This window comes from Podarcis muralis, chromosome 1 (assembly GCF_964188315.1).
Source record: "Podarcis muralis chromosome 1, rPodMur119.hap1.1, whole genome shotgun sequence".
Taxonomy (NCBI): Eukaryota; Metazoa; Chordata; class Lepidosauria; order Squamata; family Lacertidae; genus Podarcis; species Podarcis muralis.
Genome location: NC_135655.1, coordinates 66929008 through 66952436, shown reverse-complemented (window position 1 = coordinate 66952436; position 23429 = coordinate 66929008). Strand labels below are relative to the sequence as shown.

Sequence of the window (23429 nt, the reverse complement as noted above, 5' to 3'; positions counted from 1 at the left end):
CAATGCGGTTATTGAAGAAAGCCGAAGGAATCTGCGGAATCCCTAGGATCCTTTTAAAAATAGATTCTCTTTTGCTTTCTTCTTTTTTTGCCAACCACAACCGTGGGCTAGGATGATCTTTTCCTAAAAGCTTAAACTGAAAGAATGCAGTTTAAGAAGCGAAACCGCACTGCTCTGCTTGTGAAGAAAGTGTGTTAGAAGTAGGTATGGCTAAATATAGAGCAGAAACTGTTAGTTTTGAAAGCTCTTGGCATCACAAATCCTTTTCTCACATTTGGCATGCCCCACATTATCTGCAGGCACTGAGTACCCTGTTGGCTGAAGCTGCCTCCTTATAGGTTCTCTCATTGAAGGTTTGATTTGTTGGGAACAGCAGCACATTGGCATAGGTCATCACCACAGTGTGTGGGGGGGTGTCGTAGGTTGGTGATGTTTCAGAGGCGTCCTGGTTCTCTCTTCCAGTCTCTCAGATCAGCGCACTTTGTTGTGACCCCTTGTAAGATTCTCCTTTACCGTCACTAAGTTTCAAAGGGTATAGTGTTTATCCAGCTGGAAGAGGCGTTAATGCAAGGTTGCTGTTGCATCATTCCTGTGTAAAGACAAGAATATGCTTTAATTTTTTTTTTAAATAAATCCATCCTTCCTGCTGAATGAGAATTGGAATAGATGGTAGACATTGTGTAGTCAAAATGGTTCTGAAAAATACAATGAAGGCTGAAAAGCTCAGTTACTGTGTGTTGAGTAAGTATCATTTGTTTTGGGTGTTCTTTTCCTCTTTGATCAACAGCTTTGTAATATTTGCTGGTTCCATTTAATGGAAAGCTGGGAAAAGATAATGGATTAGACAAAAAAATACTGCTGCACTGCACAGCATTGGGCAGATGAGAAAAGTCCAAGGCACTAGGCCTTTAATTTCTATTATACACAAGCCAATTAGATTGTGTTGTTTGACTTCCTTCCATTTTTGTTATGTTTTATTTAAAAGAGAAATGAAACAGCCACAGAAAATAGGCCCTTTCTGGAAAATGTGTACTAATGCATCACCATCAGATTGATGTATGTTGTTTGCACAGTCACCTTTACAAGTGATTGGCTGGGAGTCAGCAGTTAATGGATTAGGGACAGTGTTGTGCTACAGATGGTTTCCTGAAAATGATTTTCGACTGTAAACATGCGTGTGTCTATTTCGGGGGGCTTCCCTCATTAATTATGTCTTTTGAGAACGAATTGCTTAAGAATGTGCAGTTTATGTTCTGGAAACACTTTTCAAACTGATCACCTCATAAAAAGCCATCTGCATAGTTGCAAATTTATGTTTATGTGTTTTCTGATAATTAATTTTCAATCACACATTTAACTGCTCTATCATTTCATCGCTGCCCTGAAAACAGTGGGTTGAATCCAGAACTGCCCTCCTTCTATGCATGCAAAGGGCTTTGGAGAGGCTTTCATTGGAGGCAGAGATGCTGGTTTGCCTTCTGCTTGCCCTCCCCCCACCCCACCCTGTGCGGATTTTCACAGGAGGCTGAAGAGGTATGGGGAAATTGGCAAAAATGGCGACCGTGGTTTCCTCCAGTGGGAATGTCCTATGAGTGAAATCTTGCTCACAGGAAGCTGGATCCAACCCAGAGGCTTTTACCTCATTTGCATGCAACACTTTGTACAAAATGTACAAAACTGTGCATCTAGCTGAAGTAATTCATCTGTAGTAAATTAAATGAAACTCAGTATTCACATATGTGGATTTACACTAAAGCTAAAGGTGCAAAATCTCCTTTTTCTTGCTGACTTTGATTTACCTTTCATTTTTTTACATTTCTCAAACTTTAGCATGAAGGTTCATTGCAGAGTTTTTATTTGATCCTCCTGAAAAGAAACAGAATATATTTTGCTTGCATTTTGTTCCGGAACGTGTCTCTGCTGCATTAAATCTATGCTAGTGCTTGGTGTATGTGTTTTTCTTTTCTTGTTTTTATATATTTAAGGAACTGGATTTGGCCAGTGGACTGGATCCTTCCTTTCCTCACTCCAACTATGATGGGTGGGTGGGGCCGCCCACCTGTCAAATTTTAAAGGGACCAGCTGTCTGCTGATTGGTGCTGAGTGTTTGCTTTCTAAGGGGGTGGCTCTTAGAGCCAATTGCTTGCAAATGAACTTCAAAGGGGCGGCTGTCAGTACTCATCAGCTTATTGATGCCTAGGCATTTTTTTAAAAAGCTAACTCACTGCTGGGTATCTGAAGAAGTGTGCATGCACACGAAAGCTCATACCAAGAACTAACTTAGTTGGTCTTTAAGGTGCTACTGGAAGGAATTTTTTTTGTTTTGTTTTGACTATGGCAGACCAACACGGCTACCTATCTGTCACTGCTGGGGAGTCCCCGATGGGGAGCACCTTAGTGCACCCAGTGTCATTGGTCTCCCTCTGTGTGCTAATCAACTGATGGGCACTGAGAGGGAGCCCCATTTACCACAGAATAATGGAGAGCACACCAAAGTGGGATTTTTGTGGGCATTATACCAGGTTTTCTGTCATTGTCAAATTCTGGGTTATCTCACTTTGTTTAGCATAAATGATTATATGGGTAAAATTCAAGTAAATGGTCACCTTGTAACTAGAGTGCCTTGTGGCTTTGATAACAATAAATAGCATTTTTTTTTTAAATTAAATTGATAATATGATGTTAATGAGACAGCCACCAGCAATAGCCTCATGTACAGCATTTCTAATGACTCGCATGAGAGTGTTGGCATCTCTAGCACTACAGCATTGCATTGGTTTGGGCAGCGTAAATACTCAATGATACAATCTTAAAATCTTACCTTAACTTTTTCATTTATTTAAATGATTACAGTTTCAATCAGTTCAATTCAGCAGCCCAATAAAACCTGCATAATACATTTAAGCAGATGGAATTAATAACTCCTTTAGAGCTCTTCTAAAGGCCTGCAACACTGGACTCTGATTTACCTCAATCAGCCACATGTTCCACACACGTGGGCAATGTTATCTTCCCCAGTTAATTCTTCTCCTAGCACCTGTCCTCGCTAAGGCGGCGTACTGTATACTAGTGACCACAGAAGAAGCTGAAATCCACAGAACTGCATTGATACGGAACTGTCATAAGGAGATAGCAAGTACATTGCAGCCAATGCATCAACAATACAAACCATGTTTACACAATTAAGGGAAGATATCTGGCGTCTTCCCACAGCAGGGAAGATTAGTTACTGCCAGAGGGAGGTTGGTGTGAAACTTTCACAGCTGCTCCTCTCCTTTCTCCTCTGTGATGATGGGAAATGAAGTAAGAGAAGCTCTTTAGAAGTACAAAGTTGGAAAATCACTGACCTAAGGAAATATAAATAGTTATCAAAGTACATGAGGAAGTCTTAATACAATGAAGCGTGGAGCACTAGTCTGCATATGCTAAGGGAATAATGCTAATTTAAACCTTGTGGGCAGCAGTATTTGTGCTCATCAGTTTCTACTAACTTCGAGGGGGCTCTTACATATGCATTATTAAAGGACAGAATGTGGCTCATTTGGTCAAATTTCATAGTTTAGATTTATGAACTTGTATTCGTGAATCTTCTGATTAAGATGTCTGTTTGGCTAAAAATAGATGCTTTAGGGTATGTGTGTGTGTGTGTGTGTGTGTGTGTGAGAGAGAGAGAGAGAGAGAGAGAGAGAGAGAGAACGCACACACACACAAATATTTCCATTCTTTGGATTAGCTTCATAAAATATAACATATTAGAGACGTTTTTGCGTGGTTCTGGTATTTTGATTGCCAAATTCATTGGTATTTTATGCTACCCATTTTGAATTAACCTTTTTTTGTTTGTTTGTACATTGCTGAGACAACCCAGTTGTGGGTCAATTAACAAATGCTAATTAAAAAATAAATGTGAAAAGTTCCAGTGAGCTAGCTGAGCTGAAATTTTAGTTGCCAACATGACGCAAAACAAAAGAATTTCCACAATGTAACTTTTTGTTTTTAATAGGACCGGTGTCTGACATCAGTGTAACAAAATGCTTCATGGTTTTGGCAATGTGACCAGAGTGCCTTTGTGATAAATTACGCAGTTAGATTTGTGGTAGACAGAAAGGATGTGTAATATTTTTTTGCACGTTGACTACAGTCTTGTTTGAATTTGTAGAATTTAGGATGAAAAAATAAGAGCCAAACCAGAACCTCTGCGTTTTAGCAGGCTTGAACAAATCATGAAACTGAGAAAGAATGGGGAAGATCTGGGTTTATGTGTGCCCCTGCATGTGCATGCCAGTTTTCTCAAAATCTTTGAAAGCATACAGGTCCAAGTGCTTGGCTCCCCACAAAGTTGCTTATTGTCAGTTACACATGAGAGCTGCAATTTGGATTGGCTAAATATTTTTCACTGTTGGGTCCATTACTTTTCTGCTAAATACATGTGGAGATTAGGCTTTGAGTTCACGTTCTTACTGCTGCTGGAAAGCTGTAAGATGTAAATGCTAAGAAAAAACAAGACAAGTTTCGCTGAACTGTTTTATTTCTCCTCCTCCTCAGTGTCTGAACTACAAGAGGAAGGAATAAATGCCATTAACCTACCACTCAGCCCAATCCCTTTTGAACTAGATCCTGAAGATACTATGCTAGGTAAGTTAAAATACATTTTTGCTTAAACTAACTAATGGATGGAAACAAAATGTCACAAGCCTACCTTCTTTGTAATGGATATCTCCTATTTCCCCATTTCCACCTCCCTAAAGAGGAAAATGAAGTCCGAACCATGATTGATCCAAATTCAAGAAGTGACCCAAAACTACAGGAGCTGATGAAGGTAAATATGTAAGCACGTTCAAACTCTTCTAAAAATACAAAGCAAAGGAAATATATGTATTTATTTGTTGCATTTACGATATATCCCACCCTTTCTCCAAGGAGCTCAAGGTGCCATACATGGTTTTCCCCCTCCTTATTTAATGCACAAAACAACCCTGTGAGGTAGGTTAAGTTGAGAAGCAATGGCTGGCCCAAGGTCCCCCATAAAGCTTTATGGCCAAGTGGGCATTTGAACTCTGGTATCCCAGCTTCTAGTCTCACACTCAAACCACTACACCATGTTGGCCAACCACTGTGAGAGCAAGGAAAACCACATAAGGATATAGAATTGCACTTTTAAGTTGCGGTTCATGCGACTCCATCAGTTTTCCTCTTTACTGGCTGTATAAGGACCAAGAACATCAACCTTGAAAAGCTTGTTCCCTGTTTCCTGGAGCAACCAGCCTGAGGATCCTTGGCTTCTTTAAGAGAAAATGGTTTGAATTCACATCTTCAGTGTTGAACAATCCCTACTCTCCTTTTCACCTACCTTTGTTCCCAATTGGCCTGGGTAATAATCTCAAATATTTCTATCTTGCCAATTTGACTCTTATCAGGGTCTCCAATGCACAATACAAAAATAAACATAGTCTAACATGAAAAAAACACAAACATAATCTTAACGAAAATGGTACATCTCAAATTTACAGTAGAAGCTAAAAGCCCTGCCAATGACAAAAAGGGCAAGCAAATTTGCATTTTTCAGAGCTTAACGTTGCTCCAAAAGCTTGGAAGATTAAGTTTCCACGGATGCTAGAGACTGAGATGTGTGTGTGTGTGTGTGTGTGTGTGTGTGTGTGTGTATTTCAGTCCCACTGCCTCTTCCGTGTTTGCATTACAACATTATTATTATTATTATTTTGCTATAACTCTGCCTGTTTATGCATTAACACCTGCCATATTCCAAGGCCTCAGGGTAGCTGGTGGTTATTTAATGTGAAATTAAAAGATTCCTGTCCATGAGGACAAAATCCCAGCACAGTTGAAATCAGAAGGAATTGTTCTGTCTAATTTTGTACAATTAACATTTAATCAGACCTACTATTCGGAAGCACCCTCTGTCATTTCTGAGACCACGTTGCACAAAGTAGAAAGTTGGTTTGTGATGTACACACATATGAACTATTTCTGAATCTTTGTCTCTTGCACAGGTGCTAATTGACTGGATTAACGATGTTTTAGTAGGAGAACGAATTATTGTAAAAGACCTGGCTGAAGACCTGTACGATGGACAAGTACTGCAGAAACTCTTCGGTGAGAAATAATTTTATGCATATCACTGGAGACATTTTTCAGGTGCTTGTTTGTAGTTAGGAGTAACATAGGCACTGGTTTCCATTCCTTTATATTTCGTATTGCTTCAGGCATCAGTAACTTATGTAGTCATCAAGATGGGATGGGACAAAGTTGGGCGAGCTCTGGAGCAGTGGTGGCCCTGCAGCAGCATGCACACCTATAGAATACTCCCAGCACGTTTCCGAGCACAGTTCAAAGTGGTGGTGCTGACCTTTAAAGCCCTAAACGGCCTCAGTCCTGTATACCTGAAGGAGCGTCTCCACCCCCATCGTTCTGCCTGGACACTGAGGTCCAGCGCCAAGGGCCTTCTGGCAGTTCCCTTGCTGCGAGAAGCAAAGTTACAGGGAACCAGGCAGAGGGCCTTCTCAGCAGTGGTGCCCTTCCTGTGGAATGCCCTCTCTTCAGATGTCAAGGAGATAAAGAACTACATAACTTTTAGAAGACATCTGGAAGACAGCCCTGAATTGGGAAGTTTTTAATTTGATGTTTTAGTATATTCTGATATATGCTGTGAGCCACCCAGAGTGGCTGGGGAAATCCAGCCAGATGGGCAGGGTATTAATAATTGGAAATAAATGGAAAATCAGATGGAATTCTTAGGAGAACAGAGATGCAACAGAAGACAAAGTGTGATAGGCTTGAGAAGTTGCCAAATTTTGAGACTTCAAACCAGTTATCTACAGAAAATCCTTTGTTATATGTGGGACGGAATGTCTTTGCGTTGCACTTGGTACATGGAGTTGAGGTGTAGACTTACAGCTTTTTCTTCCATTATCACTTCAGAGAAGCTAGAGAGTGAGAAACTCAATGTTGCCGAAGTCACACAGTCTGAAATAGCTCAGAAACAAAAGCTGCAGACAGTCCTTGAAAAGATCAATGAAACCCTTAAACTTCCTCCAAGGAGCATCAAGTGGAACGTTGACTGTGAGTTACACATTTTACAGTGGAATTCTTGGTTACTGGTGGTATTGAAAGTTATGTTTTTCTGCTGTGTTTTGTAAAACGTATTGAATTAGACAGAAGCTAGAAGGCAGATTGAGCAAGTTTATATCTAGAATTGCGTAAGGTGTGCAAAAGTATAGATAAATATATATGTCCTCATTAGTAATGTACTTACCTCTGCTGACAGTTGTACACATTACGTTTGATTCCACAGACACTCCACAGTTCCTATTGCATGCACAGTATGGGCCCTGTACATACATGGCAGGGAATGAGGTTTTTTTAAAAAAATTATTCCTGTTACAATCTCCTTATGGAACTTGCATTTTTTTTATTCATTTTTTTATTTCCAAGGATTTATAACCCGCTTTTCCATATAAGGAGACTCAAAGCAGTTGGCAGCGTAGTTTCTAGAGTTATTTAATATTCAGGCATTGTACAATTTAATCATTTCATTAATTATTTTGGCATTGTGATATATCCAAGACTGACACCTGCTCTCCTTCTCTGGACAGCAGTGAGAATTGACCTGCCTATTATTATTATTATTATTATTATTATTATTATTATTATTTGTATACTCCCTTGTACCTGTTATAGTCAAAACATACAATTACAATGTAAAAAACAAAGTACATAATAAGAATGAAAACAAAGACAACCCAATAATCTGCCCTTCCACAACACATTTAATAAAAGGGCATTAGATGTCAGTCAGCCAAAGGCCTGGCTAAAGAGGAACCAGTAGCTCCCATAGTCCTCAGCACTCCGCTGTTCCATGTGCCACCTCCTCCTTCTCTCTGTACAGCACAGGAGGAGAGGGCTAGGGCGTGGCTCTTCCTTCTCCTTGCCTGTCTGCACTGGTGGCAGCAGAGAGCAGCAGTTGCTTGCCCACTGTCCCCTCCACGCAGCAGCTGCTGCTCTCTGCTACTTCTTGATGACCCCCGCCTCGCAAGAAGGCAAGTGAATGAGTGATGCCACTTGCAAGGAGCAACTGTTTCTCCTGTTTCTTGGCAAGTGATTAGCAGCAAGGAAGTGCAGCATCAGTTGCCTCTGGGCAGTGGAGCAGAAATAGGAACAGCCCTGCATATGGCAGCATCTGGGGGCAAGGGAAGCACTGTGACTGGAATCTTGCCAGCAGCTTCCTAAATCCCTGCATTTATTCCATTGGTTTCCCAGTTGGTCCAAAGAACTTTGAAGCGTGTACATTGGGACATCCCTTATCTTGCCTTTCAGCAGCCCATGGAGCTACGTAAGGTGGAAATACCACATTCCCATAAAGCTTCTTAGCTGGGAATGGAACCACATTTTCCCAGATCAAGCCCAATACTTAAGGCAATATGCCACACTTTGAGGTGGTATTCAGCTAAAATATATTTGAAGGAAACAGGACTGAAATGTGCTGGATTGCAGCCTGTGTATGCAGACTTTTTTCTGGCTAGAACCAATACATATATATACACATAATTATTTTGACATTGGGTGAGTTGTTTGTTTTAAACTTGTATCCTTTTTATCTTTGCCCTGCAAGGAGCCTGCAAAGTTTGTCACTTGGAATACACTGAGTTTTAGTTCTGCAGAGAAACCTCTGCACAAAAACTGATAAATCCAGGAGAAGATCTCACTGGTTATTTTTCTGCTTTATTTAGAAACCTGTGGCCAACCTAAAAGTGTGTGGTTAATAAGATACCTAGAATCTTATGTTTATAGGACATTGCCTGAGAATTTGGTGATAATACAGACCCAGGAAAACAATAATATAATACAGTTGTAAATCATTACCTTTGAAGCTTGGGGTTTGTTCACAGATTAAAAGTTTCCTGCAGTAAGCCTTTTGATACCTTTCTGTCTTGTTAGTGCTAACTATGCACACAAGTCCTGCTGTGAATAAACTATAATAACAAGAACACTTAACAAGTTCATGAAGAATGTTTGAGTCATCCAGTTTAGTAAGTTATTGCTCAAGGGTACAAGCTAAATGGGCTCATTCATCTTCCTGCAGACATTGTGACACTTAAAAATGAATTAAGTGCATGTTATGAATACAAAAATATTCTTCTGATAGTTCATAAATCGACACAGGAATAGGGAAGATAAAGGCACGGCGCTGGGAGTGCATAGATAGCACTTAATATAGCGGCATAATAAAATCTGTGTTTTGAATCAAGCTTAGATTTCCATCTTCAAGCCAGTGGGATCCAGGCACGCAACAAAATCTTACCTGAGGAGTATTTTTGATTTAGTTGTTTTCATAGAACCAGTTGATTTATAGCAGGAAAGAGAAGGAGTTAGAAGAAAATACTCTTTCAGCAATCTCTGGCGGGCAGCAACACCAAAGGATAAAATATCCCACATAGTTAAGGAAGGGGGCACTGCATGTTAAAATAAATATTTGTTTTAGTTTGCCTTACAGAATTTGACTTCTTAATCTATTTCAGCTGTCCATGCTAAAAGTCTTGTTGCAATTCTGCACCTTTTGGTTGCGTTATCACAGTACTTTCGAGCCCCAATCCGACTGCCAGATCATGTGTCTATTCAAGTTGTTGTTGTCCAGGTAGGGATGATTGCATTTTTAAAAGATCTTTGTTTTTACACAGTATTTCAAGAAACGCAGTAACTTTTAACATGTATGTGTTGGTATGTATCAGTTCTGGCCAACACAAATAGTCAGAAGGACAAGCTTTTCCTTAGGCACAGCTAAGCATTGCATTGTCCTTCTTTGAAGGCACGACAGACCACTTGTAACATCGATAGCGAAGCATGTCAAATATAATTTTAGCTCAGAATGTAAGTGTACAGGTATCATGCATTGATCTCTGAAGTGAACGGCTGAGATACAGCATAAGATGAGTGGGCTTCTCCTTCTTCTTCTGCCCTTCCAGCCCACTGTGTGCCCCGCAAATCTGCTCAAATCTCTAATCTAATTTAATCACTTTCCTCATAAGGTTGGTGAATGGCTGTCAGTAATCTTACCTGCGATTTCCAGATAATTTTTCTCTCACAGGAGGCATTCCTTCCTGTTTGTTTCCACACAGGACAGGTGCCTTTTAGGCAACGAAGAAAGTCTCTTAGATTGTACACAAATAGAAATGATGTAATTTTGGAGGGGAGTTATTTTATATTTATGTTTATTTAATGGCATTCATATGTTGTAGTTATTTTACACAGAGTATGTTCATGTGTGTATGTGTGCATATATGTAAGTGTGTATGAATATATATATATCTGTGTGTGTACACACACACACACACACACAAAATCAATAAATATTGGTGTTGAAAATATTAAATGATCAATCATTTCCCCTCACCCCCCAGAAACGAGAAGGAATCCTCCAGTCCCGTCAGATCCAAGAGGAAATAACTGGTAACACTGAGTATGTCAGCATTTCTGTTGTTTGATCTGCTTTGGAAATTCAATAATTTGCTAACGTTTAACCTTCATTCCTGGGGATTCTAAGAGAGGACTGCTTCGGACATGGCTTATAACTTAACTGTTAAGAAAGGTTCCACAACAGATAATGTAAACAATGTGGAAAGGGTGGCAACTGAAAATGTAAAAATGCTGCCGATATAGCAGTTTGCATCCTCAAGTATGCAACAGAAATGTTCCTGGTTATATGTATTTTAGGGTAGTTGTTTTTCCACATTCCGAGTTTGATTATTTCCACTTCAGAAAAGAAGCATACAAATAGATTGCTTTCCTCCCCAACATTTCAATGGTAGAGAGAAAAAAGTTTGAATCATCAGTTCTCCTTCCTTAAATGGCCTTCACCCCCAGGAAGTTTGTGATATTGCTGAAATGCTCAGTTTAATTCGAGTCGGTGGACATAATACAGTATTATTGAAAAGCCTGTGGGGCTATTCCTCAGTTGCTATGAATACAAAGTCATACATATGACCAGATGCATATTTACTCCATATATACAGTTTTCTCTCTGCACTGAAAGAAATATATTAAATTACTGTAAGTGTGTGTACACATATAATTGCATTATTTCGCTTTCTACAGGGCATTGTCAGGACGGCATGGTAAGTCTCATTTGATTCCTAGCATTTTCAAAAGGTTTCTAAAGTGTACTTCACTTAATTCTGCTGCAGCTGCTTGTTTTGTTCAAAACCAGCTGTACATAGTTCATAGTTGTCATTGTTCATAGTTGTCTTGGTTGGTGTGTAAATCTTAGTGCTGTAAACCAAGAAGTCTGTATTCCAAAGTGGGGCAGGAGGCGGCGGGTTGGAGATTAAGAATAGTATATATTTCCTAAATCAACACCAGCTTGTGCTCCCCCTTCCCCCCAAACATATTCTCCACTGTCCCAAACACAGGTGGTCTATGTTGCCTTCTGAATGCCAATTTCCTCCTCATGTTGGAAAAAGCTATGGAGAATTATTTCCTCAATATTGACAATAATCAGGCACCGGACACACGTGTGGATCTCCTGGGTGTGATCTGCAGTATCTTCCTCACGATCCAGAACAAGCCCCATAATTTTGGGAGATCTACTCTTAGTATATGCATAGGCAGTTTTACTTGCCAAAGGACACCAAACTGATGAAATTGGGAATCCTATTTTTTTGTGACGTGTCGATGTTTGCCTTGAAAGCAGATAATTTTACCTAGTAGTGTAGTTTCTTTGAGTACACTAACACAACACATTCTTGCATGTCAATATTTTTATAGCACATTATTTGAGTGTCTGAAATACTTTTCTTAAATGGTTGCTTAAGATTCTGCTAACGGTGTTGTGATCTTCCAGTACAGACTTTCCTTCCTGATAATCTGCTCCATGTGTACTATACTTAGAAATAAACCCATGTAACAATAGGTTAGCTTGTAACAATAGGTTAGTCTCAATAGCACTTGAGGCCTTCCAGCCCTGGAATTATCATCCTACAATTCTGCATTATCTAATAGCTTGTTGTTATTACGTGTGTTTCAGAAAGGGATGCATTTGACACACTGTTTGACCATGCTCCAGACAAACTCAATGTTGTGAAAAAGGTTGGAAATTTTCTTTCCTACTTAGATACTGAGCAAGCTAGCTTAATCTGAGTAGTTTTCCTCTCATATCTCTATCTTGATGCATAAGAGGAACTCCCCAGTTGTTCACCGTAAGACCCAAGGAAGCATTCTTGCCATTTTGGAGGGTTTAGAGCAGTCTCAGATATGTTTTCCTCTGTAGTTCATGCACTGCCCACGTACAGCACCTTCCTCAGGAAGTACTATTAGAACACGTTCAGAGCAGAAGTTCAGATATACAAGCTCCTTGGGTCATAAGCCTGCTTGTCTATTTTAGTATGCCATACAGCCCCAAGTACATCTGATAGAGCTCTACGAATATTAGCAATTGCAAAATGGTGCAAATATAAAACCTTTATTAAGTCCTGGAATGGTGTACCCATTTTTCTGCTTTAATGAAAATCTTTGTCCTTGGCAGTGTGAATATCTGAAAGTTTTTCTCAACATTTATATATACTTTCTCAACATTTTACAGACTTGGCACTATAAAAGTCAGATAGAGGAATTTCCATTTTATAGAATTTTGCAATATGATCTCCAGCTGATATAGATCAGCAGGGCTTCCTTGAAAAAGAACAGTGGCGTGCCATTTTATATCAACTTACCTCTTGGCTACAGTGCTATTTTCTCTACTCTTCCATCATACCGCTGCAGCAATAACTCATATAGCTTTTAAAGTGATGAACAGTATGTATTTATTATTTGTTCAGTGTTTGTGATGGGGCTTGGATTTTTGACCAATGGATAAAACCATAAAATATTTTAAACTTAAAGCCTGTCTCTTATAAACTGACAAGTTAAGGAATTAAATAAACCTTTTATAAAATTATGAACTTTGGGTTAGCATTTCTACATGTTAACTTAAGCATACTTTTAAACAATTAAATTTTGCTGATCTAAAAGCAGCTACGTATGCTCTTAATTTTCAGACTCTCATAACATTTGTGAATAAACACCTGAATAAGCTGAATTTGGAAGTTACAGAACTGGAAACCCAGGTAGGATTATATAATTATGTTAGAAGCAAGAAGTCGTTTCCTGTGTTGTTCATATATCCCCAGTTTATTTTGTTTAGGCTGTGTCAAGCTATTGCCAAGTTGTTTTGAGTTAGTTTTTTTAAAAAACAGACTTTGCTTGGCTAACATATGCAGGTTAACACAAAGAAATGTATTTGCCAGTTGTAACTATGGGTGCTGATAGGCACAAGCTGTGGGTAACCCAGAATGCAAGTTACCGGTAATATGCTTGCTGTGAGAAAACAAGAATCCAACTAACTAGGTTGAGTGGGTCAGCTGGAACCATTTCGGTGTACAGGTCCAGTACGCTAGAAAGGAGAAAATACATTGTTTTATCTTGCCCCTCCCCCTCGTTCCATTTGTGTGCAAGTTCACACACTGAGTACATTCACACATAATGCTAAACCTAGGTTTAGTTGAACAGGGAAACAAACCACAAAGTGGCTGGCTTAGTGTTCTATCCAAACCAAGACTCACAATTCATTTCTCCGAACCCTGTACATGCCACAGAAGATTACACTTCGTGCATCTGAAGAAGTGGGGTCTGGTCCATGGAAGCTTGTGCTAGCATTCACCAGTGAGGAATGCTACATGTTTTGGACTGCAAGTTGGATCATCGCTAGCTAGTGTGGCCAACAACAGAAGGGCACCAGTTAGGGAAAGCTTGCTTGTGTCACAACACATTTGTCATTCTTCACGGTTCCACAATATTATTTGTGGTGGTTTCCCCCCACCACAACAGATAAGTATAGCTACCCCTCTGAAAAATATGTACATTGTGTTACACTCCCTGCTTCCCTGAATAGTTCTGGGGCAACACAACTTGGGGTTCTCTTTCCTTCAGAGGAAGGGTCACTGGAAGCATGTGGCATTTTGTAATATGTTGTTTATTTACAAATATTGGAGTAGAGTGGGAACATAGAGAGCCCCTGATACTGAGCCAGACCAGTGTCCCATCTAGCTCAGTAATAGCAAAACTGACAGGCAGTGACAAGGAATATTCCTAGCCCTACCTGGAGCTGCTGAGCATACAGAGCATGAGCTCCACCACTAAGCTGTGCTCCTTCCCCATGTACAGGTGGAAGCCAGCAGCATACACTCCTACAAAGCAGCAGTCTGCTCCCTCACATCAGCCCCCATAGAGAAGCACCCCTTACCTGAATATGTTTCCTCCCCCATGGCTTACTCTCTGCTCTGTCCTTGCTCCTGTGTCGGTGTGTCTAAAAAATGCTGCTGCTTCATATACAGATATTTCATATGCCTTTGGAGTGGGGGGTGGGGAGTTGCGTTGCCTCTCCCAAGCACTCATAGTTTTCACATTCCAGACATTCCAAAGTAATCTCTCCCATTCAAGGCACTTAAGAAAGTTCTCCAGCTGTTTCCTAATCATTAGCTCCCATTGAGAAAACATCTACCAGTCACTGGGCATTGAGGAGCAATCTGCCTTTTATTTTCTTTTTGCAAGTTCTAAAATTAGATGTTTCACACGGGAATGTAGCTTACAAAAGAGCATGGTTTTTCATGGGAGTGGAGGGTGTTGGAGGTGGAGAGCAGCTTGTTTGTACACCTTCTTCCATTTTCCACAGCAGCTGTGAAACTACTTATTTTTGCACAAAAGGTACTTACTAGGCAGTTGGTCTGTAAGCCTCCCAATTTTACAGACTACCATGGATGGGGCCACATCAGAGAGCTAATTGCCATAGGTAGCCGGTTCCTCCAAGGTCAGAAAGAGCTGGAATAATAGAATTGTAGAGTTGGAAGGGACGTTGAGCTTTACCTGCTTCACCCCCTGCAATGAAAGAGCCACAGCTAAAGAATCCCTGACAGATGGCCATCCAGCCATTGTTTGAAAACCTCAAATGAAGGCATTCATGAATACACACCGAAAGAGAAGGTAGAACTGCTCTTTCTCCTGAATATAACTGGGGAAGTCAGTGGAAATCCCACAGGTTGAATGCCATCCATCACAGTTTTTCCTGTGTTTACTGAGCCCCTCTATGCCGTCACAAAATAATCTGCAGGAGAGCCGGTTGTTGCTGGAGTAGAAGGAAAGCATTGGAAGGAATTGAGTTGCCTTTTCCTTGAGTATGAAGTCATTTGTATGAATTTGGAAGAAGTGAATAGTGAGATGGATTATGTCACTGGGGCATTAAAGGGTAGTCTTTGTTTTGGTGGTTTATATATCTCATTGTTTTCTTGACGGAAGAACTCTGGCTCCAAATATGTTGGAAATCCCCCAAAATATGCCGTTGAAACTGGCATTCACCATACTGAGAGGTTGATTGCACTGCCAGAGGCTAAGAGAAGGGACAGTAGCATATGAAAGGCAGTGATTCAAATAACTGGGGTTTAAAATGAAATACTATCTGCTGCAGAGGAAAGAAATAATCAGGATTTGAGAGAAGGAAGATCTACTGTTGACAGTAGGCATTAGCAACAGTTATGTGATGCTAAGATTAACATTGCCATTCACACGTTGCCAGGTCAAATCGTAGTTAAAATCAACAGCCGTTTAAGATTCAGACCTAACACTAAACTGTGGTCATTTGCAAAACAGAACTCAGGATGAGCCTGAGGTTTGCTGTGGCTTGCTTCTTTCACAATAAACTATGATTTGTCCCGATGTCCAAACCAGCTCATTCTAAGCAGACACATTTTTTTCTACAGCTATTTCCTTTTAAATCATAGGGAAGACTCTCATGTCTACTCTTAGTTCAGGCTCAGGAACAATATCTATTCATCTGTTTATTTAGGATGAAAAAATGAAGGGAATAATGCTGAGCTTTCAGAAAAGACAACAAAAGCCCCTCAGGATTTGCGCAGTATGGGTTCTCATTTTTAAAGCAAGGGGAAGAAAGAACTCCCTAAGAAAGTTATCCTTGACATTCTTCTAGTCCTTTTAAACATCATACCTGCTTTGTGGGGAGGAGTTCTTAACTAACTAAATATGTATTGTTTAAAAATCTGTGTGCTAAACCACATGAGCTTTATTATAACCCTGAAGTTGCTTCTCACTTTCAGAGAAAATACTTCTTTTGAACATATCCATTGTTTAATACATAATACATTGTAGAATATCTAGCTATGGGTTGAGCCTGACACACACACAGACACATATACAAAACTCTGAGGGGAGATTGTTTCCCCCAACAATACTGACAGGGCTAACAGTAGCTGCATTCATGTTCCATGGCAAGTCAAGGCTGCTGCTTTTTCATCAATGAACAACATGCTGGCGCCCGCTTCCTGGTCCTCCCTTCTTCAGTTTTACCTTGATGCAAGCAGGAAGCCACAGTTAAGCTTGGGCTCCCACAACATCCAAATTTAGGATCCTGCTTTGTTTCTCATTAACAATGCAACAGTTGCAAGTCAACAATAAGTTATGGTTTAAGGCTGGCTAGTGATCCTGGCTTGTTAAGGAGGCCCAAACTAGGTTCCTAGCTTCAGACATTACAGGATACAGGCTTAATTATAGCTCAATGGAAGGAGCAAAGGAGGGATAATGGGGCAGTGTAATCCAGTTTCTTTATGTTAAACCACAATAAGCCAGCAACTCCTGACTTCATCAGGGTGCAGGGATGGCAAGTATATTCTCCTTAGAGAAAGGGCAAGATAAAAATGTAATCAATTCATCTTGCACCTTGCCCAAGGTGCTAAATTTGTCTCCAGGTATTTGATGGTTTACATCTTTCTCTAGGAATTTTCTATACAGGCTAGTAAATTATATGTAAGATGTGCAGATGAAACAGCCTCCTCTTGCTAAAAATGCAAAGCAGTCATGTAGATCAGATCTTTATCATGCCACTAGGTGTCTTTGTTCTGGCACCTTAATTCTTCTAAACACTTGCTCTATGCTCAACTTCTGCCATTATTAATAGGGGTTCCTTCTGTGCAACATCTGGCTGTTTGTTCAAAATTGGACAGTTTCTATCTTGATTACAACTGTGAGATTACTGTTTGAGAAATGTTGCTGAAAAGAATATGCCGTCTTAAAGTTTGCAGATGGAGTGTACCTGGTGCTCCTGATGGGTCTTCTTGAAGGTTACTTTGTGCCTCTTCACAGCTTTTTTTTGACTCCGGATAGTTTTGAACAAAAGGTAATTCTCCTGTTCGAATTTGTATTTACATTTAAAGAAGAACTGATGTTTCCAATGCTATGTTTTTCCAGAAAGCATAATGCAGAAGATTATTTGAACATTAATCCTGGAAGTTCTTTCAGTAATTATTTTTATATGCAGTTTTTTTTATAAATTTCTAACTTTTAAAATGATTTATACATATAAATTACTCCCTGCAAACCATATTCTTAAGTATTATACTGAACCTTGCTATGCGCTGTGCACAGAAACCTAGAATTATGAATGATTGCTGTCTCAATTAAATCACCAGGTACTCAATGTGTCCTTTGCGTTTGAGCTGATGCAAGATGGAGGGCTTGAAAAACCAAAACCAAGGCCAGAAGGTATATTTCTGAATAGTGAGAACAGACTATAAACTTACAGCTTTAAATAAGGATGAATGGCTGAGTACTAAAGCAAGAGAGACCATGGGGAAGGAATTCCACCTTTTATTTGATGATCAATTTGATTGACTGTTTCTTCCTATTTCCCTGTGCTAGAAGAAACTGATGGGAGTTGGAGCTGAACAACATGGGGAGCTCACCACATTTGCTACTTCTGCCTTAGATCTTGAGGAGACTAGTGCCAACCCTTCTAGAATCCCTTTACCCACTGTATTCCATAGGCCAGTGGTTCCCAGTTGGTGGTTCATGGCTGCAACACCATTCACATAAAAACTACCATAAAGATATAAAAAAAATAAATTAAAAAGAGGTTCCATGGCTTGGTTTTTGAAAAACTGGGGGGGGGGGGGTCTTCAGTACTTTGCTAATGGGGAACCACTGCTGTAGGTCCTGTAGGCGAGTTATTGTGTTGGGTGTTCAGGGAAAATTGCAATTTTTTCATTGAACATTTTCATACAATCATAGAGTTGGAAGGGACCCTGAGGATCATCTAGTCCAATCCCCTGCAATGCAGGAATATGCAGTTGTCCCATACAGGGATCAAACCTGCAACCTTGGCACTATCAGCACCGTGCTCTAACCAACTGAGCTATCCAGATTTGAGGCATTTGGAATAATATCTGGGGATAATTTGGGGATAAAATGACTTCTCATATGCTTCAGGTGTTCAGTGCAAGCTGCAGGGCAAGATTCAGGTAAGTTCTACTTTGAGGAGACCACTGAAAGTTACAGAAATGACTAATTTGGTTCTATAACCCTCAGGCTAAAAAAAGGTGAGGCTTCAAATAGCACTTCAGCTGTGTCTCTGTGTACCTCTTTGCTTAGGCTATGGGGACTATATTACCTAGCAGTCTTATGTTTAGTGTGTCTGTTCCCTTGAAGGAGTATTAGCAGGCCTGAAAATCTCATGTTGACTGGAATGAAGGTACCAATATTAGTGGCAACAGAAGATCTGTCTATCGTTAGACAGATGCATAACCAATTTTTTCCCCGTTTCCCTGTCCCTTCTCTCAGCCAAACAACTGTATTGGCTGCTGCTAGGGTAAATGAAATCAAATGAAACAAATTCATAATGCCTGTGAAACTCATTCAATTTGATTCATTTTTCTTTTTTAAGTTGTAGGAAATGAATGCACACCTCTAATGCATAGTCTCCAAGTCATTTTTATTTTGGTACATTTCTACCTTATTCTTTCACTTCAGTAGCTTAGGATATTGTTGTTTAGACGCATAAATTGAAAACATTGTGGGTGTAATGATACAATATTAGAAACACAGATCATTAACTTTAGAGACAGTTGTTCTAGGCTGTATTGCTTAGGTAGATTAATAGTGACTTTTAACACATGGCCTCAGTCAAAGTGAGGGGAGATAGCATGGGAAATCTAGAGCCAGAATGAAAATGGAGAATTGCTATGATCCCACATCCCTTGTGGACATTTAATGTCATTATAGCACTTCGGTTTCCCAGGTATTTAGTGCTCAAAGAGATGGCTGATTCCACCCCTTGGTGTAAATCAAACCACACAAACGTTTCAGCATTCATTTACATGCTTATGTGTGTGTATATATATAGGACATTGCATGTGCAATTATTGAAAAGCTTAATATGAAACTTCCTGCTCAATGTGGATGGAAAAACACATCTGTTTTATATGTTGCTGCATTGGGCAGAATGCCCATGTTTAAAAATTGCAGTGAGCATAAGAAGACTGAAAAGAATCTTAATCTAACTGTGAATAGAAAATAGCTTTTTAATTTAATTCTTGCTTTGATAAATGGGTTTTTAAAATAATGGCATGATGTTATAAAAGTATTTAAGGATGAAAAATAACTGAAATGAGGCAACAGGTTTCCCCCCCCTGAAGCAACAACTGGGTTTCACTGAACAGTGAAGTGCTTTTCTTTTTCATACTCGCAAGCCTGAAATGCTCAGAGCAGGGAATTTTCCAGTATCTGTTTGGGGGTCTTGGAAAAGAGGCTTTAGGCTGGCTGCTGCCCCTGCTCTGTGGAGAAGCATTCCTGCTAAGATATAAAAAGGCACCCATTTCCCAAAAACAATGAAGACATGTCCCTCCCCCCCAACAAGACTTAGGTTTTAAAACAATACAAAATGAATATCTATTTTCACTTATTTCTTGTAATAATTTTAAAATTATTTTAGCTGGTTTTCTCGTATACGTTTGCAAAGCACCTTAACACATGCCTAAATAGTGAATCATAAATAAACAAATAAAAATACGCCCAAGATGATCCTGCTATGGAATTTTAATATTCAAATCACCAAGGTATTTGTGGGGCTTTATTGCTCCGTGATAGCCCCTAAACCAACTGAATTGTGTAATAAAAATGTTATCGTATAATTAGACTTGCCAGCTTACCAAATGGTCCCCAAGTCTGGATCCTATAAAGACCTATGTAGCATAATGGGTTTCGGATGCTAGTAATTTCATTTATTTGTCATTTAGCTATCTCCATCACTCTGATTGTGCAAATAATTTGCAATAGGCCAGCAGTTTTCATAAATATGCAAACGTATGGTATAACCAAAAGCTACACTGTGGACATTTACAGTTTGTACAACTAAAGAGCAATGGGAAAATTTTACTTTGCTGTTCGGAATACATAAATCATGTATATTTTAGAGCCTTAGAAAATTCCAAGAAAAAATTAGGATTTCATGTTCTGTTGAAACTTATTAAAATGAATGGTATGTTCAATCTGGAGGAGTACTTAACAAAAGTAGGCTTTGCGTATTTCCCTTGAGATAAAATTACCATTCTCACGAATCAGATGGTTATTACTAAGGAGAAAGACCTGAACTGCGTTTCTCAGTCACAATACTGAAAAAGAGCCCATAATGTTCAGTTACAGCTGAAGGTCTGACTCAGGCCTGCACTGCACAACTTGTGACCCACCAAGCCAAGCACAGTTCACCAACCCTTTCTTGTTACCTGCCAGGTGCTTCACAAGCCCATCTTTTTGGAGGCCCAGGCAGGCTCTAAAAACAACGTTCTGTCAGCTGCTTGTGAGCTATAACTAGATAGAGGGTGGGCTACATTCAGCTTGGTTGGTCAAAAGTTTGGTACAGGCCTGTTCTTAAATGAATGCACTTGTGGCTGGTTTTGAGCATACTGTTGCTAAAATCCTATTAAAGTTGACCAAAGCAGCCCAGCAGTATTTGCCTATAGAGGCAGATGCATGATGATGCGTCTTCCAAATACGGGCTGTTTTATTTGTTCCCCAAGGTCATGAAAAGCTCAGCATTTCTTCCCTCTTTTTTTCTAGACATTGTAAACTGCGACTTAAAGTCAACTCTGAGGGTGCTGTACAATCTGTTCACCAAATACAGAAACTTGGAATGAAGAAGTCCCTTGGGATCCCACAGGTGGCTAAGTAAGGAACCAACCAACCCAACAGCCACTCCTGTTTTGCAATCGTTCTTTTACTTGTGTACTATGCTTCCTTCACATGTTCCATATTCTTGCTATGTTTGTTTTGCACAAAAAAATGTTTTAAATTAGATCTTGTCTGCAGTCCAAAATATTATGAAGTGAACCTCTGCTGGAAGATGCATATTCCTTTGTTTTTACTAGCTCTTGATTTCTTGGAGAGCAAGCAAGAAAGCCTGATCCCACATCCAGGTTAAGAGAAACAAACTGATTTTGATAGAAATGCCAGCCTCTTCCTATGAGCTATGCTGCCGCAATAACCAAGAAGATCACATGACACAGGTCTGTGCACTACTACATGGTGAATGTGCTATCTTCTTCTGCGGGATCCTCTCTAAGCCAAAGAATAGGTATATGCCTGCTGTCTCTGGTGCTTTGGCAGCTGCTGCTGCTGCTTTCTATACATTACTCAGCTATGCTACACAAAGGACATAATCAGCCCAGAAAGAGGATAGTCCTTTCTCAATGTGCTTAGCTCTTCATCAAGACAAGCTGGACTAGCAGCAGAACTGTGTTGCTCCCATATATCAAGGTAGCCAGGGACTCCCCCTGTCCCCCGGGTGTCATTTTAGATTGTGGTGCAAACTGCTGCTTTTAAGAAGTAGATGCTCAATTGTTCCATAGAATCAATCAGATCAAAATGCTTCAGTTTAATTAAGTTGTGGATTGAGCTGCAGGACATTTTCTCTGTCTGTGTTTATTGAATATTTATTTCAAAGAAAGGATCCATTGTATTCCTAATGAGATGTATGAGCACTATTACAAAGATCATGGAGAATGTAAGAGAGACAGACACCATAGGTGGCATGATGCAAACTGAGCTATGAAACTGAGCTTCGTAATTTGACTGACGTGGCTTATAAGGGTCCAGGTATGTGTTCCCTGTGCATACATTCCTCATCATTTTTCATTCCTTACAAGCTCGCAGATCATGCAGCTGTCCTTTAACTACAGTGCATTTAAAATAACCTGCAACATGTAGTATTTTTTACAATGTGATACTCTTGCCTAGTTGCAAATGCTGTGGTACGAAGTATGTAGATAGTTTCAGTATGGAAACTCTTTTTGCAACAAAGCACATAGAAAGTCAATGCAGTGGGCTTCTGGGCTAGAATCCAGGTGGGATCAGCCCTGCCAGGATATTGACATAAGCTTTGTTTACATAATTGAAACGAAACATAAAATGATGTAATTGGTACAAGTAAGAAACAGCTTTGGTGACAGAAGCAAAGGTAAAGGTTGTTCAAAGAAAGAATTATTTTTGCATACCTTGGCCTTTGGAGATCTAAAATGAATGAGAAATGTTGAACATTTTATGAAAATCAGGTTCTCTTGCATTATGATTATTACTAAGTCTAAAATTATTTTTTTTGGATTTTTGAATTTTAACAGGATAAGACAACTATATACTGTATACAGAAGAAGTTGTGATTTTTTGGGTATGTATTCTTTGCCAAATCCTGTTAAAATACAAACATTTTAATTTTAGGATCAGCACCAATAATTTGTGCTGCAATTTGTCCCATGCTTACTTTGTACAGAACATTGAGGGGAAAGCAGCTTACTTTTATTTATTTTTTTATTCGTCTCTACCAAAATGATAAAACCTAAACGTAAAAAAACATCCCATACCTATCTTATACTGTGTGGTTCTGATTTTAAATATTTCTTATGCTTAGTGAAGAGGTGGTGTGACTCCTTTAGTTAGTTCACATTTGATTTGTTTTTTTGTAATTCAAGTAAAGGGGTTAATATTGTATAAGGACATGCCTGTTGCCTTCCTGATGCTGATCGGTTGCCTCTAGATATTCAGTAGCCCAGGGGCCAGTCATCATCTTCATGTTAGTAAAGGTGCCAAGAGGTGACTATCCCATCAGTTTTGTCGGGTGACCATCACTTCTGCCTTGTGTGGTGAGAATGGGGGGTGGGGAGGGGCATAATGTATCCAGGTAAAACTCATTTGAGATATGCATATGTATATGATAGGTTACATACCATTTTTCGCCACATGAGGGTGCATACAAACAGCGTAATCACTGCACAAAAAATAGACACGTCTGAATTATCTGATAGTGGCTTTTAGGGTAACCAGATATAAAGGCTCCTATGCACCTAAGAGTTCTGTAAAAGAGGGTCAAGCAGGTGCAACTTTTCTCCGTTCTGGTAGAGATGCTTCACCTCTTGAAGTTAAGTTCACATATAGAATCTTATCTAGGAACCCGGCCTTCCTTTGCATCTTAATTATTTTTACATTTTTTATAAAAAAAACCCCATCATGAATATTAATCCTCTAATTATACTGGCAGACATTATACACTGGAT

At 39.6% G+C, this 23429-nt stretch overlaps 1 protein-coding gene across 2 annotated transcripts in view; it reads left to right on the top strand.

The window, feature by feature from the left end:
• PARVA (parvin alpha) overlaps nucleotides 1-22347 on the top strand; it is a 60656-nt gene extending 38309 nt beyond the window's left edge. For both annotated transcript variants that reach the window (XM_028731048.2, XM_077930390.1), the window contains exons 2-13: nucleotides 4546-4635; nucleotides 4749-4819; nucleotides 6012-6114; nucleotides 6940-7080; nucleotides 9537-9652; nucleotides 10416-10474; nucleotides 11110-11129; nucleotides 12038-12099; nucleotides 13047-13115; nucleotides 17129-17230; nucleotides 17523-17595; nucleotides 20944-22347. In XM_028731048.2, the coding sequence (XP_028586881.1) occupies nucleotides 4546-4635; nucleotides 4749-4819; nucleotides 6012-6114; nucleotides 6940-7080; nucleotides 9537-9652; nucleotides 10416-10474; nucleotides 11110-11129; nucleotides 12038-12099; nucleotides 13047-13115; nucleotides 17129-17230; nucleotides 17523-17595; nucleotides 20944-21020 (983 nt within the window). In that variant the 3' untranslated portion in view covers nucleotides 21021-22347. The remainder of the gene's footprint in view (nucleotides 1-4545; nucleotides 4636-4748; nucleotides 4820-6011; nucleotides 6115-6939; nucleotides 7081-9536; nucleotides 9653-10415; nucleotides 10475-11109; nucleotides 11130-12037; nucleotides 12100-13046; nucleotides 13116-17128; nucleotides 17231-17522; nucleotides 17596-20943) is intronic.
• The last annotated feature ends 1082 nt before the right edge of the window (nucleotides 22348-23429 follow it).